Source organism: Chiloscyllium punctatum, chromosome 2 (genome assembly GCF_047496795.1).
Source record: "Chiloscyllium punctatum isolate Juve2018m chromosome 2, sChiPun1.3, whole genome shotgun sequence".
Taxonomy (NCBI): domain Eukaryota; kingdom Metazoa; phylum Chordata; class Chondrichthyes; order Orectolobiformes; family Hemiscylliidae; genus Chiloscyllium; species Chiloscyllium punctatum.
In genome coordinates, this window is record NC_092740.1 from 83,808,005 (window position 1) to 83,831,172 (window position 23,168).

General features: G+C 40.9%; 1 protein-coding gene across 3 annotated transcripts in view; it reads left to right on the top strand.

The window, feature by feature from the left end:
• mfsd3 (major facilitator superfamily domain containing 3) overlaps positions 1-23,168 on the top strand; it is a 113,939-nt gene that overhangs the window by 23,967 nt on the left and 66,804 nt on the right. For all 3 annotated transcript variants that reach the window (XM_072584936.1, XM_072584946.1, XM_072584956.1), the window contains exon 4: positions 11,144-11,291. In XM_072584936.1, the coding sequence (XP_072441037.1) occupies positions 11,144-11,291 (148 nt within the window). The remainder of the gene's footprint in view (positions 1-11,143; positions 11,292-23,168) is intronic.

Sequence of the window (23,168 nt, forward strand, 5' to 3'; positions counted from 1 at the left end):
CCTCTTCACTAACACTCTCTTGATGAATAAGATATTTACAGAGAAAAAAATGAACCTCTCAGTTTTTGGTAAGGCCCATGGTTAATTCTATAATGTGTACTGTTTGCCATTAAATTATTTGAAATCAGTTCATGGATTTTAAGTAATTTGAAAGGGAGTAGTTTTTTTTTAACATAATTCATCAATCTGTGAAGGTGCCGAATGAAAGTGATAATTTTGGATGTTTCTTTGCCACTACTTCATGCATACCAATTTCATTTGTTGAGGTATTCTACTGTATTGCTTTCAATTGCCTAATGCTTCTATTCATTTCCACCAAAAAAATTGGATCTATGGTGGCAACATTTCAACTTCCCGAAAACCAGTGCACAGTTTTTATTTTCCTAACTAACTGTACTGTGATTTCACTTCTGCATCATTACAATAGTCTGTGCTACACTTGTTACAATTAGAAATTTGTTTGTTTTAGTTTCATTAGTATAGAACATAGAATAATAAGAGTAATATAGAACATGATTTCAAGCCACAACAAATTTACTGTAGTGGTAGTTTGTAAGTATGATGTTGGAATATAAAAACTAAAATAACAGGGAAAGTACACATATCCTCTTCAAAAGAGTATTCCTGGCATTTTACTCCAGAAGGACAATTTGATTTCAGGTATTTCTGTTTGATGTTGACTAAGTCAATGGCTAGCATCCAAATGTCATTGGTTGGCACTGCTAAAATAACAGAACATGACAACTTCAATTAAAGATCACACAATCCAATTTTACTGCCTGGTGAATAAATGTACTCATGCTTAGCGCGCTTTGTTTTCAACATGGGAAGCAGTGCAAGGTTGAATATTTTAAGGATAATTTGTGAAATATGAGAATAAAAAAGTAAATATACTGATAATGAAAGAAGAAGAACGATCAATGTTAGTATTACAGGTACATCTTATCATGTCTCTCTGAAAAATCTCAATATTTTGCAGAGTAATAATTAACTTAAAGTAATTATTACATAGGCCAATTTACATCCAGCAATATTCTGTAAATAGCATTGATTCCAGGTTTTTGTGCTCATGTCTCAGAGTGGGCTGTGAACCTGTACCTTCTAATTCAGAGGCAAGACCAGCTGAGTCACAGCTGACAATAAGAAGTAAAAAATGATATCAGTATTCAAAACAATTTTGACATTTATGTCTAATAATCTAATAACTTCAGTATGGTAAGATCTTACTTTAGCTATTATTAAACTTTTGCAGTAGATGGCATATAATATGGAGCATTGTAAACCCTAATGCAGTGGACTGGACTGCCAATGTCTTCATTTATTTAAATCATATGCTCAAACCAATGGGAAATTTGGGTAAAACTCAGGAGTGGATAAGAAGCTGGGCAGGAGAAATGCAGTTCTGATACATGCTTGAGGAATGAAACTATAAGAGAATGCGAGTGAATACTGCAAAACGGCAAGCACTGGGCTTTACTTCAGGCAGAGGGTGAGAGAAAAAAAAGCACAGGAATGGAAAAACAGAGAATAAAAACAAACCAATAATATATATAAATTTTAGTGGCAATTTAGTTAGTGCTGCGCAAGTAGCTGAAAAGTCCACTTTGAAGTTTGGCCTTCTTCGTGATGATGGACACCTTGGCTGTATGGCTTCTGCAATAAGTCTTGCCTTTTCCTTTCACTGGGAGGTCAGCTGCTGCTGTAATCTGGTACATTCAATCTGGGCTGAGGCAGTCAGTTGGGGCTGTCACAATGCTCCCAATCCCTACTGTGTATTCTCAGCATTTTCTGTTTCTATTCATTCCATGTTGATTTGATGCTTGTAACTGTGGAAAAGCTGCCAGTTTGACTTATCTAAATTTTCTTCTAAGTACCACAATTGTAAATTCCTTGAAGATTTAATAACATTAAGAAACTGGGCTGGATTTGCCTAGATCTGGGAATATTTCTAAAAATGCTACATTTGCAGGATAATAGGAGGGATGCAGCCTAATCTGTTTGTTGGGAGTATTTTAAAAATAGACTAATATGATGAATCTGATATTAATATCGATTTGGCAATAGTTTGTATTGAATGTGATTTATAAACTGTTGTTTATAAAATCATGAGGGGCATGGACAGGATAAATAGACAAGATCTTTTTCCCTGGGGTAGGGGAGTCCAGAAATAGAGGGCATAGGTTTAAGGTGAGAGGGAAAAGATAAAAAAGGGACCTAAGGGGCAACTGTTTCATGCAGAGGGTGGTGTGTGTATGGAATGAGCTGCCAGAGGAAGTAGTGGAGGCTGGTACGTTTGCAACATTTAAAAGGCATCTAGATTGTATATGAATAGAAAAGGTATACAGGCATATGGGCCAAGTGCTGGCAAATGGGACCAGATTAGGTTGGGACATCTGTTCAGCATGGATGAGTTAGACTGAAGAATATGTACCTGTGCTATGCCTCTCTATGACTCTAATGGTACATGTACCTATTCTTTAATCGCATTAAAAGCAGTTCATTTGACAAGCACTGGAAAGTTAGAGGAGAGACAAATTCCTTTCTGTCTCTCTTTTATGTGGACAGCATTATTACTGTGTGTAGATTAGATTAGATTACTTACAGTGTGGAAACAGGCCCTTCGGCCCAACAAGTCCACACCGCCCCGCCGAAGCGCAACCCACCCATACCCCTACGTCTACCCCTTACCTAACACTACGGGCAATTTAGCATGGCCAATCCACCTGGCCTGCACATCTTTGGACTGTGGGAGGAAACCGGAGCACCCGGAGGAAACCCACGCAGACACGGGGAGAATGTGCAAACTCCACACAGTCAGTTGCCTGAGGCGGGAATTGAACTCAGGTCTCTGGCGCTGTGAGGCAGCAGTGCTAACCACTGTGCCACCGTGCCGCCCTTATTGCTATACTAAATACTGTTTTCATAAAAATATTATTAAAACACTGCACATGAAGTTCTTTGACGTATTGTATAATATTACAATTTAGATTGGGTGTCTGTAATTGCGAATCCATTTAAAAAAGGTTCTCTAATCAGGATGTTAAAAATCACACAACACCAGGTTATAGTCCAACAGGTTTATTTGGAAGCACTAGCTTTTGGAGGCCATTCCTTCATCATCAGGTGATTAGGATTCTGCTCCACAGCCACCTCATGAAGAAGCAGCACTTTGAAAGCTTGTACTTCCAAATAAACCTGTTGGACTATGACCTGCTGTCGTGTGATTTTGAACTTTGTCCACCCCTGTCCAACACTGGCACCTCCAAATCATAGCTAATCAAGAAAGCTTTGTTTGGAAACTGCTTTACTTTGCACCAATGCTACAGTCGTAGTGTAAACTAAACCAGATTCAAGGCCCAAACTGAAAGTTAATGTAAAATAGTCAGATTTACAGATGATGGCAAACTGAGGATCAAAGTAAAATGCATACATCCTGGCAATCTGGAGTAAAATAAAAACGCTTGTTATCTCAAGTAGCATCTGTAAAGAGGAAAACGGCTAACAAAGTAAACTGGCCAATAATATAAATATAAAGGAGGATAGTAAAGGTTTTTTTAGGTCTGTGAAAGGCAAAAAAATGGTTAAGACTAAAATTGGGCCTTTGAAGACAGAAACAGGGGAATAGATTACAGGGAACAAAGAAATAGCAGAAGAGTTGAATTGGTACTTCAGTGTATTGAGTCGGAAGAGATAGGAGAGGTCTTGAACAAGTACTTCTCTTCAGTATTTACGAACGAGAGGGACCGTATTGTTGAAGAGGAGAGTGTGAAACGGACTGATAAGCTAGAAGAGATACCTGTTAGGAAGGAAGATGTGTTGGACATTTTGAACAACTTGAGGATAGACAAGTCCCCCAGGCCTGACGGGATATATCCTAGGATTATGTGGGAAGCAAGAGAGGATATTGCAGTACCGTTGGCAATGATCTTCTCGTCTTCACTGGCAACTGAGGTGGTACCAGGGGACTGGAGAGTAGCGAATGTTGTGCCCCTGTTCAAAAAAGGGAATAGGGATAACCCCGGGAATTACAGGCCAGTTAGTCTTACTTCTGTGGTAGGCAAAGTAATGGAAAGGGTACTGAGGGATAGGATTTACGAGTATCTGGAAAGACACTGCTTGATTAGGGACAGCCAGCACGGATTTGTGAAGGGTAGGTCTTGCCTTACAAGTCTTATTGAATTCTTCGAGGAGGTGACCAAGCATGTGGATGAGGGTAGAGCAGTGGATGTAGTGTACATGGATTTTAGTAAGGCATTTGATAAGGTTCCCCATGGTAGGCTTATGCGGAAAGTCAGGAGGCATGGGATAGAGGGAAATTTGGCCAATTGGATAGAAAACTGGCTAGCCGGTCGAAGTCAGAGAGTGGTGGTAGATGGTAAATATTCAGCATGGAGTCCAGTTACAAGTGGAGTTCCGCAGGGATCAGTTCTGGGTCCTCTGCTGTTTGTAATTTTTATTAATGCCTTAGATGAGGGAGTCGAAGGGTGGGTCAGTAAATTTGCAGATGATACAAAGATAGGTGGAGTTGTGGACAGTGAGGAGGGCTGTTGTCGGCTGCAGAGGGACTTAGATATGATGCAGAGCTGGGCTGAGGAGTGGCAGATGGAGTTCAACCCTGCCAAGTGTGAGGTTGTCCATTTTGGAAGAACAAATAAGAATGCGGAATACAGGGTTAATGGTAGGGTTCTTGGTCAGGTGGAGGAACAGAGGGATCTTGGGGTCTATGTACATAGATCTTTCAAGGTTGCCACTCAGGTGGATAGAGTTTGTAAGAAGGCCTATGGAGTATTATCGTTCATTAGCAGAGGGATTGAATTCAAGAGTCGTGAGGTGATGTTGCAGCTGTACAGGACTTTGGTTAGGCCACATTTGGAGTACTGTGTGCAGTTCTGGTCGCCTCACTTTAGGAAAGATGTGGAAGCTTTGGAGAGGGTGCAGAGAAGATTTACCAGGATGTTGCCTGGAATGGAGAGTAGGTCATACGAGGATAGGTTGAGAGTTCTCGGCCTTTTCTCGTTGGAACGGCGAAGGATGAGGGGTGACTTGATAGAGGTTTATAAGATGATCAGAGGAATAGATAGAGTAGACAGTCAGAAACTTTTTCCCCGGGTACAACAGAGTGTTACAAGGGGACATAAATTTAAGGTGAAGGGTGGAAGGTATAGGGGAGATGTCAGGGGTGGGTTCTTTACCCAGAGAGTGGTGGGGGCATGGAATGCGCTGCCCGAGGGAGTGGTAGAGTCAGATTCATTGGCGACCTTTAAGCGGCATTTGGATAGGTACATGGATGGGTGCTTAATCTAGGATAGAAGTTCGGCAAAACATCGTGGGCCGAAGGGCCTGTTCTGTGCTGTATTGTTCTATGTTCTATGTTCTATGTTCTATCTGTGTTCACTGGGGAAGACACAAGCAATCTCCCTGAGGTAACAGTGGCTGAAGGACCTGAGCTTAAGGGAATTTATATTTGCCTGGAATTGGTGTTGGAGAGACTGTTAGGTCTGAAGGTTGATAAGTCCCCGGGGCCTGATGGTCTACATCCCAGGGTACTGAAGGAGGAGGCTCGAGAAATCGTGGATGCGTTGGTGATTATTTTCCAGAGTTCGATAGATTCGGGATCAGTTCCTGCGGATTGGAGGGCGGCTAATGTTGTACCACTTTTTAAGAAAGGTGGGAGAGAGAAAGCAGGAAATTATAGACCAGTTAGTCTGACCTCAGTGGTGGGAAAGATGCTGGAGTCTATTATAAAGGATGAAATTATGACACATTTGGATAATAATAACAGGATAGGTCAGAGTCAGCATGGATTTATGAAGGGGAAATCATGCTTGACTAATCTTCTGGAATTTTTTGAGGATGTAACTCTGAAGATAGATGAGGGAGATCCAGTAGATGTAGTGTACCTGGACTTTCAGAAAGCTTTTGATAAAGTCCCACATAGGAGGTTAGTGAGCAAAATTAGGGCGCATGGTATTGGGAGCAAAGTACGAACTTGGATTGAAGGTTGGTTGGCTGACAGGAGACAAAGAGTAGTGATAAACGGCTCCATTTCAGAATGGCAGGCAGTGACCAGTGGGGTACCGCAGGGATCAGTACTGGGACCACAGCTTTTTACAATATATGTTAATGATATAGAAGATCGTATTAGTAATAACATTAGCAAATTTGCTGATGATAATAAGCTGGGTGGCAGGGTGAAATATGATGAGGATGTTTGGAGATGTTTGGAGACCTGGACAAGTTAGGTGAGTGGACAGATGCATGGTAGATGCAGTTTAATGTGGATAAATGTATGGTTATCCACTTTGGTGGCAAGAACAGGAAGGCAGATTACTACCTAAATGGAATCAATTTAGGTAAAGGGGCAGTACCCTGGGTGTTCTTGTACACCAGTCAATGAAGGTAAGCATGCAGGTACAACAGGTAGTGAAGAAGGCTAATAGCCTGCTGGCCTTCATAACAGAAGGGATTGAGCATAGAAGCAAAGAGGTTCTTCTGCAGCTGTACAGGGCCCTGGTGAGACCACACCTGGAGTACTGTGTGCAGTTCTGGTCTCCAAATTTGAGGAAAGACATTCTGGCTATTGAGGGAGTGCAGCATAGGTTCACAAGGTCAATTCCTGGAATGACGGGATTACCTTACACTGAAAGACTGGAGCGACTGGGTTTGTATACCCTTGAGTTTAGAAGACTGAGAGGGGATCTGATTGAGACATATAAGATTATTAAAGGATTGGACGCTCTGGAGGCAGGAAACATGTTTCCGCTGATGGGTGAGTGCCGAACCAGAGGACACAGCTTAAAAATACGGGGTAGACCATTTAGGATAGAGATGAGGAGAAACTTCTTCACCCAGAGAGTGGTGGCTGTGTGGAATGCTCTGCCCCAGAGGGCAGTGGAGGCCCAGTCTCTGGATTCATTTAAGAAAGAGTTGGATAGAGCTGTCACGGATTGTGGAATCAGGGTTATGGAGATAAGGCAGGAACAGGATACTGATTAAGGATGATCAGCCATGATCATATTGAATGGTGGTGCAGGATCGAAGGGCAGAATGGCCTACTCCTGCACCTATTGTCTATTGTCTATTGTCTAACAATGCAGGTTGATAAAATTAAATCCAAATTAAGGGAATAGGTCACATTGATGGATATTTGAAATAGGTACAATCAAGTCAGGAGAACTGCTTTTCTCTTCTCACATGAAGCGGTGGATGAGACAGTATCTGTTTCCAAATGGCTGAACTGTAAATTTGATATTTATTTTGAATATACAATTAAAGTACTGTCCACTAAGCAATACTAAATGTTCGTTGTCCAATCCCTGATAATGTAGAGAGGAAAGATAATCTCCAGCTCCTCTTTGCTATGCACAACTGTCTGTTAAAATCCTCTTCCTCTATCCTCACCTCTACCAACACTGAAGAGGCCAAGGAAATTTCACACGATAAAAACACTGTTTAACTCTTTATGTTCTCCATCACAACAACCCCCACCTATCTCTTGCTCACCAAATTAGATCAACATTTCTAATCATCCTTACCTATGCCTGTGTTATTGTGTCTGAATGACCTGAGTATATCTTACTCTTCCAATTCTTAATTTATTTAAATATATATTTGTAAGCCTGTGTGTTTTGAACTATTGGGGATGTTGGGGCTCATGGAATGCTGGTCCTTATTTCAAGGGGTTTGGCATATTAGAGTAGGGAAGTCTTACTGCAACTGTACAAGGTATGGTGAGACCACATCTGGAGCACTGTGAGCAGTTTTGGTCACCTTATTTAAGGAAACATATTATTTTATTGGAGGCAACTCAGAGGAGGTTCACTAAGATGAGCCCTGGTATGGAGGAATTGTATTATGAATAAAGGTTAAACATTTGGGACCCTACTTATTGGAATTTCAAAACTTGAGAAGTAATCTCACTGAAACATATCAGACTTAAGGGGTTTGACAGGGTTAATGCTGAGAGGATGTTTCCCTTCATGGGATAGTCTTGGACCAGAGGGCATAGTCTCAGATTAAAGGTGAGCCAATTTAAAACTGAGATGAGGAAGAATTTCTTTTTTCAGAGTGTTGTGAGTGTTTGGAAGCTCTTGTCAGAGAGAGCTGTGGGGGTAGAGTACTTTGTGTATATTTAAGGCTGTGATAGATTCTTGATCGATAGGTGATTCAAGAGTCGTGGGGAAAGGGCAGAAAAGTGAATGTGAGGAATGTTGGATCAGTGACGATCCTATTGGATGATGGAGCAGGCTCAGAGCCGAATGGCCTAATTCTGTTCCAGTTTCTTATGGTCTAATGGCCTTACAAACACATAATCAAAGCCGAAACAGCGTCCCTAGTGATAGTAGCCAGTATAACCTGGCTAGAAAAAAATAGCATTCGTATACTAGCATATTTTCAACCTATACAGTCTAATTTAAATTTACAGTTTGGAATAAATAGTAATGTGTCTTATGATATTATAATGCAGTCAATCTGAGGGAACTGTATTAGCTCACGAATGATAACCAGGACTAAACACAATGCAAGTACATTCACAATCTAAAGCATCACTCATCCCATCACATTTAAGAGTAGAACTTAATTTCAGATTGGCAGTTTCTTTTCATGTTTCACTTGTCCTAACACAGTTGCAAACATGGCTTTAAAGTGTTAATGAGGTAAAAACAATGACTGCAGATGCTGGAAAGCAAATACTGGATTAGTGGTGCTGGAAGAGCACAGCAGTTCAGGCTGCTCGTTGGATGCTGCCTGAACTGCTGTGCTCTTCCAGCACCACTAATCCAGTATTTAAAATGTTAAGTCTGCCCTGGACATTTGAGATACTGAAGAATGAATACAGAAATACTCAAACCTGAAATTCACTGCAAATCCACTAGGGGATGCTATTATGACAGAAAACCCATTTTGTGTTTGCTTTTGTATTAATAAAGTATGTAATGTACTTGAGAAAAGATTTAAAGAGGTGTGACTGGCTAATCTGCTTCTGAGAATAATGTGAAACAGTGAAATACACAAAAACTGATTATAGTAAATCTTACTTGAGTGAAATAATTTTCAGTCATTAGACCATAATAAGAGTAAGGTACCAGAAGGGGATTACTGTGCAGGGATTACTTTTTCTTTATGTCTGTCATACAGTTAATGTATTGTATCATAGTACTGTGTTACAAGTCCCAGTTGTAGCTTCAGTAACCAATGGGACCAGAATTTAGCAGTAATCCAAAAATCCACAATTACAACAGCACCAGACGGATTACCAAAAATAGTTTCCCAGCAGGTAATCTGTCTGGATTACTACATTTACAGAATTGCCAGCATTTAAGGAAATATGAGGAGTAGGTTTTTACCTTAGCACACAGTTATGATCTATCTGGTAAATGATACTTAGTGCCTTGTTTGCATCTGCATATGTTGCACCTGCCTTAAAGATGTTATATTGAAATTATTGGGAGTCGGTTAGCTCAGTTGGCTGGACAGCTGGTTTGCGATGCAGGGTGATGCCAATGGCATGGATTCAGTAACCACTGGCTGTGATTACTGTGAGGACTCTCCTTCTCAACCTCGTCTCTTGCCTAAGGCCTGGTGGTCCTCAAGTTAAACCACCACCAGTTGTCTCTCTATCTGTCTAATGAGAGAGCAGCCCTGTGGTCAAATAGTGTACCTGTACCTGTAGAGAAATGACTGCTATGATAATTACAGTACAATGTTTGTAAGTAACTGAGAGCTCAGTCAGTGGAGCACAAATAAAACACAAATAATCATCTTCCTGGTGTCATGACTTAACAGCACTAAAGCTCCTATCATTTAATGTAACCTGAAGCAAGAAATTTTATTGAGACAACAAAGTTGGAGAATTTCAACAATCTGAATAAAACAGCGCTCACAGTGATGAAGCATCCAAATACTAGGGAATTTAGGTTTTGTTAAAATATTAACCTAGAAATAAGAGACACCTGATGGAATTTGATCCACTTGAACAAGGCAAATCGAATCAAGAAGCGATTTCAGATAGCCTTCTGTGGTAAAAAGTGAGAGAAAATGTGAAGTGGGATTGATTTATCAAAACAGAATGATTTTATCACTATGATTCTTTTATAATTCTTATGTTCTTATATCCCAAAAAACAAAATGCATCTGTGCTACAAAGTTTGCATATCCCCTATGATTGAATGTTTATGTAATAGCACAAATGATTGAACTCCAACGTTCTTAAAATGTCTTGCTAGAAGCTGTCTGTGTGTCAAGAAGGACTCTTGATGAAATTTGAAATACAGTTATGAAATTCAATGGAATCATTGATAGTTGCAACTTTGGATGACACTCTAATTAATGATAAATTAATTTTTCAATGATTTCCTTTTATGCTACTTTGTTTTCATGCTAGTTCTGGCAGAAGTGTTATTGCTATCTTATCCTATAAATGAAAATACCATTAAAATCCAAAATGTCATACCACAATAGGGCATTTTTAAAAGGCTGTAGTAAGTTAGAACTATATTTGTGGGCACTTGTTATTGATGCCGCATGCCCGATATAGCATTGTTTTGTTCATCACCAAGTGATCCTTTTGTCCTGATGTACAAAAATTCACAAAATTACACAGAAGATGAAAATAACTTGGCCCTTGTTATGTGGAAGGAAATGTTACATCTCACAATTAATCAATATATTTTTCTCTGTGAAGTTAAGTTGTTCCCAGTATATTTTATTAAAGTCTATGAGACATATTTGCAGAGATTGTGTAAAGCTCATTCACCACAATCATTGTTGATGGTATGGCACTAGTTATAGAAAGGAGGGGATACAAAAAAGGAAGCCAAGGCTGGTCACACTAACATTTTTTTTCCTCCTTAGTCTAATCCTGAAAAAGACTGTTCTGATTCAATGGGACCTTCAGATTATCACACATCGCCGCCACTGCCCTAATCCCTGTTTTGATCAAAAACCTGTCTTAAAATCATCATTAGGAAATAATACAAGTGTACAATCCAAAAGCAATAATGAATTCAAAGATCCTTTTGCATCCAATTTTTTAATATCATTACAATACTGCTATTCAAACCACAAGACATTCTCATTTATTATTGCTGAAATAGTGTGTAATTATATTGACTAATGCATCAATTTTGCTGTTTATTTTTAGGAGAACAGGGTACTGTGAGCATGTTTCCAATGTTTTTACTGGAGCACAATTTCTCTCCAGCGGAGCTGGGCTTATGGACTGGGCTTGTTGCAATGGGATTTTCTATTCTTGGATCATGCCTTGGTGGCATATTAATGACGAAGTATAAGTAAGTTTGTAGATTTAACTTTTATTCATGTATAGACATAAGAAAATAACTTATTGTTATCATGTCTTCAAACTAAATAAGTAATGTTAACAAAATGCTAAATTGGGATTTTATTTCATTCTCTACAAGTGCCCAATATAATGTGCAGCATGTTAGCTTCTTACCCAATATGAAGCCCAGCAGTAAAGTGACAGTTGGGAGCATTAGATAGTGTTTGTACAGGCTCCAGTTTCTTTCCTAACATGGTTGACCAAGAATCCCATTCTTACTTAGGAACAGGGACAGAAAGCCTGAGTCCTGTTGCTGCTTCTGGCCTGGGCTGCCATCCCCATCACTGACCAAGCACAGCAGACTCCCTTGAGCCCTGCAGAGTGATAGTTTCCCCTCGACTCAGGCCCTGCTCTTGCTGCCTTACACAAACATATTTGGCTTTTTTTTATTTATTCTTTCATGCGCTGTGGGCAAGGCCAGCATTTGGTGCTCATTCTTAATTGTCTTTGATCTGTGCAGCCATTAAGAGCTATGCACAGGGGAAGGTTTCCATCTCTAGAGGGCATTTGTGAAGTGGATGGGTTTTTTTTTTAAACAATGGTTTCATGGTCACAATTTTAATTTCACACTCGTTATTTTAACCAGCTGCCCTGGTGGAATTTGAACTCATGCCCCCAGAGCGTTCATCTGGGCCTCTGAGTTATTGATCCAGAGTTACCACCGCACCACTATCTCCCCTTAAGAGCACACTATCCTTGACTGTCAAGTTCTGGAGCGGGACTTGAACCTGGAGTTTCTGGTGCAGATACAGGGACCCACTCCAGTACATGGTCTCCTCTCATAACCTTTATGTGTCTCTTTTGAAAGAAAAATTAGTGTAAACACAGTTGTGTCAGATGTCGAGTCATGATCTCTTGTGTTGAGTTATTTGTTGGATTGACATTTAATTTTATGCTGGCCTTCCAGCAGTTACAATAGTTCTTTGATATTTTTGCATGATGAAAAGTGTAAAATCTCCTGAGAAAACAGTAAACTGTCAAAGGGAAAAATTGTTAGTTCAGCTTGGCATTGAAATAGGAAGGAAGGGCAGACTTGGCATCCGGCACTCCCCTGTAAACCTGTGGGACTTGTCAAGTATCATTGAGCGTCAAACTGATTATGAGAATACTGTAAAAGTGGGTCACTGATTGCTGAAAATGAGTCTTTTTTGGATCAATAGGTTATACAGTACTGCTCCTGTACCTTGTTTCATTAGCAATCATCTCTTTTGAAGATTTGAAAGTGCTGCACTCTGCTTACATTAGTCATGGTAGTATTCTGTAAATTTCATTTCTTATACAGCCACATTAGACTTTCAACTTAACTAACTGCAGCATTTGATTGACCTGAAACAAATATTGTATCTTCCAGTAATATTTTATTCTATATTTTTTCATATCATATGATGAAAGATGAAATGAAATTCCAGTTTATATAAGATCTTTGATCCAATGTCATAAGGCAATCAAAATGCAATCATCTATACATTCAATCCTTACTCAACAATATAGATTGGGGAAAATGAATAACTATTCATGCAAAAGAATAAAATATCACTCAAATCTAAATGTTGTCTCTGCAGTAAACATGCTAGCACAACACATGACAGTCTTTGGACAAATGTGTGAAGCATGTTGTGTATGCATTTTTTGTTCTTGATTTCAGGAATAATTTTCTATTTCTATGAAATGCAAACTTCAGAGGTTTAGTAAATGCATCTGATTTTTATGACAAGGCTAAAATGCAGACATGTATCTGTAACTTGCAGATTTCCTTTCCCCTTTCCTTTGCTGTTTCTGACTGGATGCTAATCATTAACAGTGCATTAAGGCTAGCAGGTTTGAGATAAGAGGTCCTTTTATGCTGTCTACAAACTAATAACTGTCACTACTCTTGAGAAAATTGGATAACCAGGCAAAAGGTGTTGCTTTATCCTGCTAAGAGCTGTCAAGCATTTTCTAGGCTGTAAGGGTTTGAAAATGGGATTGAAATCTGCATCTGCTTGAGTGGCATTTAAACTTTAAAAAAAATATACTGATAAAGTAAAGATGAGAATAGTTTACATTAATGGACTTTGCTATGTTTTTTTCACTTTAGTTTAGAGGCTTTTTTGTAGTGAACTCTTGAATTGAATTCAAAAGAGGAAAGATAACCCTCCAGAGGTTGAGCTGGTTAAAGGTCTGAATTATTGAACTGTATAGAACGGGAAGATTCATTCTCTGGTCTTGTTAAATTAGCTACTTTCAGTGAGCCTGTAATATGTCACAGTTGGTTTTAGTTCTACTAGATAGAGTGAAAATCATTGCAAAACCTTATTTTAATTTATATTTGATAACTCAAGCAGGAAGCATGTGGACATGAGTTAATGGCAAACTCAGGGTGGACAGTGTTGGCTGCAGCCAGTCAGCTGAAGCTCACTGTAGGAAGATGCAGGTGAAGAAGGGTTGTAAAGCATGGTATGGCTGGCAATGGAGAAAGGAGCAAAGAACTGACACCTTTCACTGAGGAGAGGGAGATGAATAAAGCTGACAATGGAATAGTGAAAATAGCAGAGGAATCATGCACACTCATATCAGGAAGCTGTTCATGTGATGCAGGACTTCCAATGCACATTTGCTGGGCTATTAAGGCCATGCAGTCAGTTCTTCTATAACACATAGTTGTATTCTTGTGCAACCTCATATTATTAAAAAATCGTGCTTTAGAAACAGTGCTTAAAGTGTTGGCTATGTTATTGCATTATAGCCAACACATGTTTTAAAAGTTCACCCTTTAGAAACAGCATCCCCAATTTGTCAATCACGTTGCCACAAATTCGTGTTGATGAAATATGTATTTTAGCAGAATGACCTGGATATGTATGTTTGTGTTAGCCTGTCTGCATATGACTTGATTGCTTTAAAATGCATTTTCAGTCTCATGATGTCCTCTGCCAACAGTATCTATGCTTTTGTTTCACAATGTTTCCTAAAAGGTGCAGGAGCACACATTGACCCAAAGGATCCCATGTAAGCTGTCCCTTACTGTGCATGTGCACAAAACATTTAAAACTGTCACACACTTAGCAGAATCAGCTATGCACCACATCACTACTGCCAAAAGTTCCTATCATTACTTATCAAAACTCATAACTTGCAGTTTGCAATTGGATCATGGTGGTAATGGATGCCTTGTTTCTTCAGACAGTGAAAATCATGAATTCCTTGTCGAAAGCAGCTAGCAATTTAAAGATATTTCGGGTGTTTATTGGTTGGTTATGCTGCTGAATGTGAGAGGTATCACATATATGGTCAATATTTTCCTGAAGGAAGGAATATGAGTGTTCCATTCAACCCAATGAATCGACTCCAGCATTTAACATGCTTAAGGTTGATCGACTAGTTCAATGCCTTTTACCCACACTGTTCGTATAATCTTTTATGCCAGTGATAATCAACAATTTATCGACCTCTATTTTAAATATACTCAATGATTAAGCTTTCATGTCCTTCTAGGGTAGAGAATTCCAAATATTCAATACCCTCTGAGTAAAAACAAAATCTCTTCTGGGTGCGAAATGGCATCCCCTTATTTATATTGTATCTCTTAGACCCCTCAACCGGGGAAATATCTTACCTGCACCTATCCTGTCTATCCTTTTAAGTATTCTGTAGGATTCACTGATAAAAATGTGGAAAATACTGGTTCAGATGACACTGTCTCTCTTCATTGGACAGTCTCATTAATCTGGGTACAAGCCTAGTTAATGTTATTTGCACTCTGTCAACGGCAACATTATCTTTCCTCGAGATACAGAGAACAAAGCTGCACACAGGTGTGGACTACCAAGCTCCTATACAATTGAAACAAATTTTCTCTGCTCCTGTACTCAAATCCCCTTCAATAAAGGTGAACACTCTACCAGCTTTCCTAATAGCTCAACGCTATTTTAACCCTTAGTGACTTATCGACCAGGATATCTGGTTCCCTTTGCATGTCTGCGCTTTCCAACTTCTCAGTATTTAAGAAAACTTCTGCACATTTGCTCTTTCTATCAATAAAAAAACAAAAGAACTGCAGATGCTGGAAATCAGAAAGAAAAACAAAAAGAATTCTGGAAAAGCTCAACAGGTCTGGCAGCGTCTGTGGAGAGAAATCAGAGTTAATGTTTTGGGTCCACTGACCCTTCCTCAGAATGTTCTTCCTGCCAAAGTGGATAACTTCACAACTTTCCACATTATATTTCACCTGAAAAGTTCAGACACAGTCACTAAGCCTGTTCAAATCCTCCTGAACAAATCTTTATAACTTTGAGATATTTTGACCTTTGAAGGTAATTTGAGATAGACTGGGTAGACAGCATATCTATTCAGCTGTTCACAACTGACCATGCCCAAGCAGTCCATGCTTACAATATTTACAATACAACCTCCAGCATTAGATGTGATTCCACAGTAGACAGTATTTGCAAAACATTCTCAAATGTGTAGAGAATGACACTGAGAAACAATTTAGAATTGTCAGTCAGGGTCATAGTCTGACACACTTAGGTGTACTAGAAACTATATACAGGGCCCTGTTCCTTGCAGCCAGAAAGAAAATGTGCACACACTTGTTTCAATTCAACAAAATATGTGACAGCGATTCTCTGCTTCGTTTCTTGGAGTAGTGTCTTGTTTAATCAGAGTCAACCAGTCTGGCCTAAAATTTAAACACTGGTGCACTGACCTCTACACCGCTGAAGCCAAATGCCAACTCGAGGACACCTCTTTATACCACCACCTCGACCATGACCCCACCCCCCATCACCAAACCATCATCTCCCAGACCATACCAAACTTCATCACCTCAGGAGATCTCCTAACCACAGCTTCCAACCTCATAGTCCGGGAACCACACACTGCCCGGTTCTACCTCCTTCCCAAGATCCACAAGCCTGACCACCCTGGCCGACCCATTGTCTCAGCATGCTCCTGCTCCACTGAACTCACCTCTACCTACCTTGACACTGTCCTATCCCCCCAGTCCAGGAACTCCCCACATACTTTCGAGACACCACACACACCCTCCACCTCCTCCAAGACTTCTGTTTCCCCGACCCCCAATGCCTCATCTTCACCATGGATATCCAATCCCTCTACACCTCCATCCGCCATGACCAGGGCCTCCAAGCCGTCTGTTTTTTCCTCTCCAGACGTCCCCAACAGTACCCTTCCACTGACACTCTCATTCGTTTGGCCGAACTGGTCCTCACCCTTAACAATTTCTCCTTCGAATCCTCCCATTTTCTCCAGACCAAAGGGGTAGCCAATAGTACACGTATTGGCCCCAGCTATGCCTGTCTCTTTGTTGGCTATGTAAAACAGTTGATCTTCCGTAATTATACTGGCACCACTCCCCACCTCTTCCTCAGCTACATTGATGACTGCATTGGTGCCACCTCGTGCTCCCGCGAGGAGGTTGCGCAACTCATCAACTTCACCAACACATTCCATCCTGACCTTAAATTTACCTGGACCATCTCTGATACCTCCCTCCCCTTCCTGGACCTCTCCATCTCCATTAATGACGACCGACTTGACACTGACATTTTTTATAAACCCACCGACTCCCACAGCTACCTGGATTACACCTCTTCCCACCCTACCTCTTGCAAAAATGCTATCCCGTATTCCCAATTCCTCCGCCTCCACCGTATCTGCTCCCAGGAGGACCAGTTCCACCACAGAACACACCAGATGGCCTCCTTCTTTAGAGACCGCAATTTCCCTTCCCACGTGGTTAAAGATGCCCTCCAACGCATCTCGTCCACATCCCGCACCTCCGCCCTCAGACACCACCCCTCCAACCGTAACAAGGACAGAAACGCCCCTGATGCTCACCTTCCACCCTACCAACCTTCGCATAAACCAAATTATCCGCTGACATTTCCACAACCTCCAAAAAGACCCCACCACCAGGGATATATTTCCCTCCCCACCCCTTTCCGCCTTCCGCAAAGACCGTTCCCTCCGTGACTACCTGGTCAGGTCCACGCCCCCCTACAACCCACCCTCCCATCCTGGCACTTTCCCCTGCCACCGCAGGAACTGTAAAATCTGCGCCCACACCTCCTCCCTCACCTCCATCCAAAGCCCTAAAGGACCCTTCCACATACATCAAAGTTTTACCTCCACATCCACCAATGTCATTTATTGTATCCGTTGCTCCCGATGCGGTCTCCTCAACATTGGGGAGACTGGATGCCTCCTAGCAGAGCGATTTAGGGAACATCTCTGGGATACCTGTACCAATAAACCACACCGCCCTGTGGCCCAACATTTCAACTCTCCCTCCCACTCTGCTGAGGACATGGAGGTCCTGGGCCTCCTTCACCGCCGCTCCCTCACCACCGGACGCCTGGAGGAAGAACGCCTCATCTTCCGTCTTGGAACACTTCAACCCCAGGGCATCAATGTGGACTTCAACAGTTTACTCATTTCCCCTTCCCCCCACCTCACCCTAGTTCCAAACTTCCAGCTCAGCACTGTCCCCATGACCTGTCCTACTGTCCTATCTTCTTTTCCACCTATCCACTCCACCCTCCTCCCTGACCTATCACCTTCATCCCCTCCCCCACTCACCTATTGTACTCTATGCTACTTTCTCCCCACCCCCACTCTCCTCTAGCTTATCTCTCCACCCTTCAGGCTCTCTGCCTTTATTCCTGATGAAGGGCTTTTGCCCGAAACGTCGATTTTACTGCTCCTCGGATGCTGCCTGAACTGCTGTGCTCTTCCAGCACCACTAATCCAGAATCTGGTTTCCAGCATCTGCAGTCATTGTTTTTACCTAAAATTTAAACAAGCCTGTTTATTAAATGTAATCATCATTAATTGATGCATGCTCTGTGACAATGTCTCAATCAATCACAGGCCAGTTGTCAACCAATTAGCACTATCATCCCATACAGTATTAATGTTGTCTCCCTTCACTTGGTACTTCTTGCAATTTGTCCTGATGCGTTTGTATATTTATGTCTGCATCACCAAATCATGTAAATAGGTCTAAATATGTAAGGCACAACATCAAATTCTGCAGTTTTCAAAGTGTGGCCTGAAAAAAGCTTTGTACAGTTCCAACATCATCTGGCTGCTTTTAAATCCCACATCCACACTGTCCTTCTCATTAGTGGACATTGACACATGTATTGTGTCATTATGTACAAAAGACCATTGTTGTCCTTAATGGGCCCTATTCGTTCCTTAGTATCCCTTACTCTTAATTTTACTTCATTTTACCTGCCATTATTCTTTTGTGTTCCCTTTTTGCTCTCCTGATTTGCTTTTTAAGTTTCCTCTTGCACATTCCTGAGTAGATTTGCTATTTTAAACCATCAGTATCTGCCAAAAGCCTTCCTGGTTCTCTTATCCAATCTGGTATATTCCTTGAGATCCAGGGTTCACAGGATTTGCTGGTCCTAGCCTTTGTCTTTATCAGAATATGTTGGCATTGTACTCTTCGTGATTCCTTCTTGAATGCATCCCATGGTCTGACATAGATTTACTTGAAAATGTTGGCTTCCAGTCCATTCTGGCCAAATCAAAACTGATCTAATCAAAATCGACCCCCCCTCCCCCCCCCCCCCCCCCCCCCCAACCACTTCCCAAGTTAGAAATTTGATTGCAGGCCCATCCTTGTTCTCTTTCCAAAACAATCCTGAATCTAACTGAATTATGATTGTTATCTGCAAAATGTGTCCTATTGATACTTGAATCACTTGTCTGGCTTCATTTCCTAAGGTTAAGTCCAGGATGACCCTGCCTCCTCCCAACTTGTATGACCTTGTACAGCATACGGACTGAAAGGCTGTTCTGGATGCATTCCTCTCCCTCTAAACCTTTCGTACTATGACTACCCCAGTTATTGTTTGAGAAGTTGAAATCCCCTATTATCACTACTCGATTACTTTTCCGCTTCTCTGAAATATGCCTATGTATCAGCTGTTCTATTTCTCTTGGACTGTTGGGGGCCTGTAGTACTCTCCCAGTAATGCGATTGATCGTCTTTTATTTTTAAGTTCTACCCATATGTCTTCACTTTGGTAGCCTTCAAAGATGACCCTTCTTACTGCTGTAGTTGATTCCCTGATCAATATTGCAATGCCTACTTTTATTTTACCTCCTACCCTGTCTCACCTGAAGACCCTATGTCCTGGAATATTGAGCTGCCAATCCTACCCCTCTTTTAACCATGTCTCAGTGACAGCAATTATACCATATCACCATGTTTAAATTTGTGCCCTCAACTCATCTGCCTTATTTATCAAACTCCTTTCATAAGTACATCCAATTGTGTTCAAATCCCTTGTGCCTTAATTGATCTGTTGTTTCTGTGCTCTCTTGCTGTCTCTGCTGTTCAGATTCCCCTGCTGAACCTTCTCTCTGGATCCTACCCCCATGCTAAGTTTATTTAAACACTCTCCATCAGCACTAGCAAACCTCCCTGCAAGGATGCTGGTTCCATTTCAGTTCAGGTACAACCTGTCCACCTTGCACAGGTCCCACACCTTGAAAAATTGTCCCAATGTCCCAGAACCCGAAATCCGTCCATCCTGCACAATCTCTCCAGCTATGCATTCATCTGGATTAATCTCATACTTATAGAGTCATAGAGTCTTATATACTTAACAGCAAGTGACATCAAAAGCAATTGAAAAATTATTACTTTTTGGATCCTGTTCTTTAATCTCTTTCCTAGCTCCCTAAATTCTGCTCACAGGTCTCATCCCTTTTCTACCTAAGGTAACCAATACGTATCATGATCTCTGGTTGTTTGCCCTTCTCCTTCACAGTGCCCTGCAACCATTCATTAACATCCCTGACCCTGGCACCAGGGAGGCAACATACCAACCTGAAGTCTCTTAATAAACTGCGGAAATGCCTGTGTGTTCACTTACAATTGAATACACTGCCACAAAACTCTGCCATTTTTCTTCCTCCCCTCTTGTTTAGAAATGTAAATGGGTACAGGGGATTCCTGCACTTCCTGCCTGCCTGGTGGTCAGCCATACACTTCCTGCCCATTCAGTCTTCACATGAACACCTTACTGAACATGCTGTTCATGACATGCTTAACATCACAAATGTTCCACTGTGATTCCACCTGCAGCTTCAAAATGGAGTTAGCCATTAGCTGTAACTGGATTAGTGGTGCTGGAAGAGCACAGCAGTTCAGGCAGCATCCAAGCTGCCTGAACTGCTGTGCTCTTCCAGCACCACTAATCCAGAATCTGGTTTCCAGCATCTGCAGTCATTGTTTTTACCTCACCATTAGCTGTAACTGGTCATGCTTCCTGCATACATAGTCACCAGGCACAACTGAAGCGTCCATGATTTGCCACATAACACAGGAGACGTATATCATGAATGCGAACTCTGCTGTCATGACTTCCTCTCTGGTCCTTTGTTACTCCCTTTTGAAAAAAAAGCTACGTTTATGGAAGAATGCTATGAACCTATTTTCCTTACACTACTTTGCTTAGTTAAATTACTTCATTACATTGTCCCTGACTTTCACTTATACCTGTGATTTCTTAGTTAATCCTGTCTTCCGAAATATATATATATATATCTATATATTTTTAAATTTTTGAACCATTCAGTACACCACTTCCTTGTAAGCAGACCCTTAAAGATGCTGCTGTTAAATTCGGACTCCCCTCCCTCTGCTCAGTTGAAGCTGAAGAAAACAGCCTTACCAACAATAAACCACAAACAATGGCATCTTACAAATGATGAACAAAACAAAAAGCAAAAAAAACCCTCTGTCCCTCTGCATCGAATCTCCACAGTTCTCCAAATTCCCAAAACCTCACACTCACTCAGGCTGTGTCTCAAACAGAATGTGTTCTCACACATCTACATGTGCAAAGCATACTGTACATATGATTGTAACTAGGGAAATTATTTTCATTGGCAGGTTTCCGTTACATGTTTTATACATCAGAGGACTGAAGATTGATTGATGGTGGAATATGTCCCCCCCGAGAGGTCATGTCTCTCCTTATTTCAGACAAGTATGTATTCAGTTATAGAGTCATAGAGGTCTACAGCACAGAAAAAGGCCCTTTGGCCCATCATATCTATGCTGGTCAAAAACGACCACCTAACTATTCTAGTCCCATTTTCCAAAACTTTGCCGACAGCTTGGTATGTATGTTTTAGCATTGCAAGGTGTAAGACTTTCTGCCTCTCCCACTCTTAACAGGCAGTGAGTTCCCCATATTCCTGCCACCCTGTGGGTGAAAATATATTTCCTCACATACCCTCTAAATCTTCTGCCCCTTATCTTAAATCTTTGCCCTGGTCATTCATTCCTCCACCAAGTGAAAGATTTTCATCCTGTCTACCCTATCGATGTTCCTTATAATTTCAATCATGTTCCCTCTCAATATTCTCTGCTCTCAGGTAAACAATCCCAGTTTGTCCAATCCCTCTTAATAACTGAAAGTCTCTAGCCCAGGCAACATCCTGATAAATCTCTTATGTACCCTATCTGGTGTTATCAAATCCCTCCTACTAAGTGGTCTCTGGAATTGCACACAATACCCTAGCTGTGGCCTAAACAACATTTTATACCATTCCAGCATAACCTCCCTGCTCTTTAACTCTATGCCTCGACAAATAAAGGCAAGTATCCCATTCTTAGCCTTGTTAGCCATGTTATCCACCAATCCTGATACCTCAAGGAGCTTTTAAGTTATTTTGCCCAGTCGCCTCCTGTTTTACCTTTATGAGTTTTATTGTGCATTGCACTGAAAACTTTCAATTACAATTCCTGAAGCTACTTAGCTCAAACCTATTCACCTCAGTTTAATTCTTTTAGTGGATAGAGTTTCGTCCTCTTTCTTAATTTCATCAAGTTTCATGCTTCTAAAAGCAAATTTGGACAAGGATCCAGCACAATTTGATTTGCTTCACCAATTAACTACTGACCTTCCCTTTGTACAAAATTCCTCTTGTGTAACAGAATATTTCAATTCTTTAAATTGTACCCCAAACCTTGGGCTGGTGTTTGCATTCTGCCTATGCTTCCCACAGGGCTTTTCCTCTGTTGAGCTTACAGAATTCACCTAAGGTGATGCTCCTGATGGAGCAAGAGCAGATTTACAAACTGTAAATAAAACATTTGCAGGCTATTAATTACTAGCCACTTGTGCTGCCAATCTTGTTGAGGGACTGCTTACGAGGAGACAATAATCCCAGAGGATGTACGATGCTTTAAACGTATCCAAAGAATCAATTAGCTGGAGTACTGCTAGAATGGTTTATGTTTCACCTTAACTTGTGGCTAGATTCCAAGCAAGTTAAATAATGATTTTTTTGTTCTCTGTAAAACACTAAAACCATCAACAGGAAGCTCCGCTGAGAAAATAAAACTGCTTTTACTTTCCACAATGGGAGGATTCATATTTCTTCCAAATGCTAAAGATGCTGTAGCAGTCGAGTAAAAAGTACTAAGTCACATGCTCAGCTATTACCTGAATGGGTCTATGCAGAGGAAACCTGTGCTGCTGGACTTTAAGATTCTTTGCGAATCACAGTTTCAAGATCTTTGGCAAGTCTGCTACAAAATTAAAATTTACAATAAGTTGAGTTGTCAGACTATTTCATGCTGATGGATGCTGAATTAATATCCTTGATTTAAGTCTGTCAGAACCATTTGGTAAATTACAATTTATCTTCCTTTCTACTCAAGTTTATCAGTTGTGCACTGATTCTGATGGCAGAACACGAAGTGTGCGCCACATCTGCTCTGTTTTGCTGATTCCACACAATTACAATTAAAATTTAAAGTACCAGTGACATTATGGCATATACGTGGGAT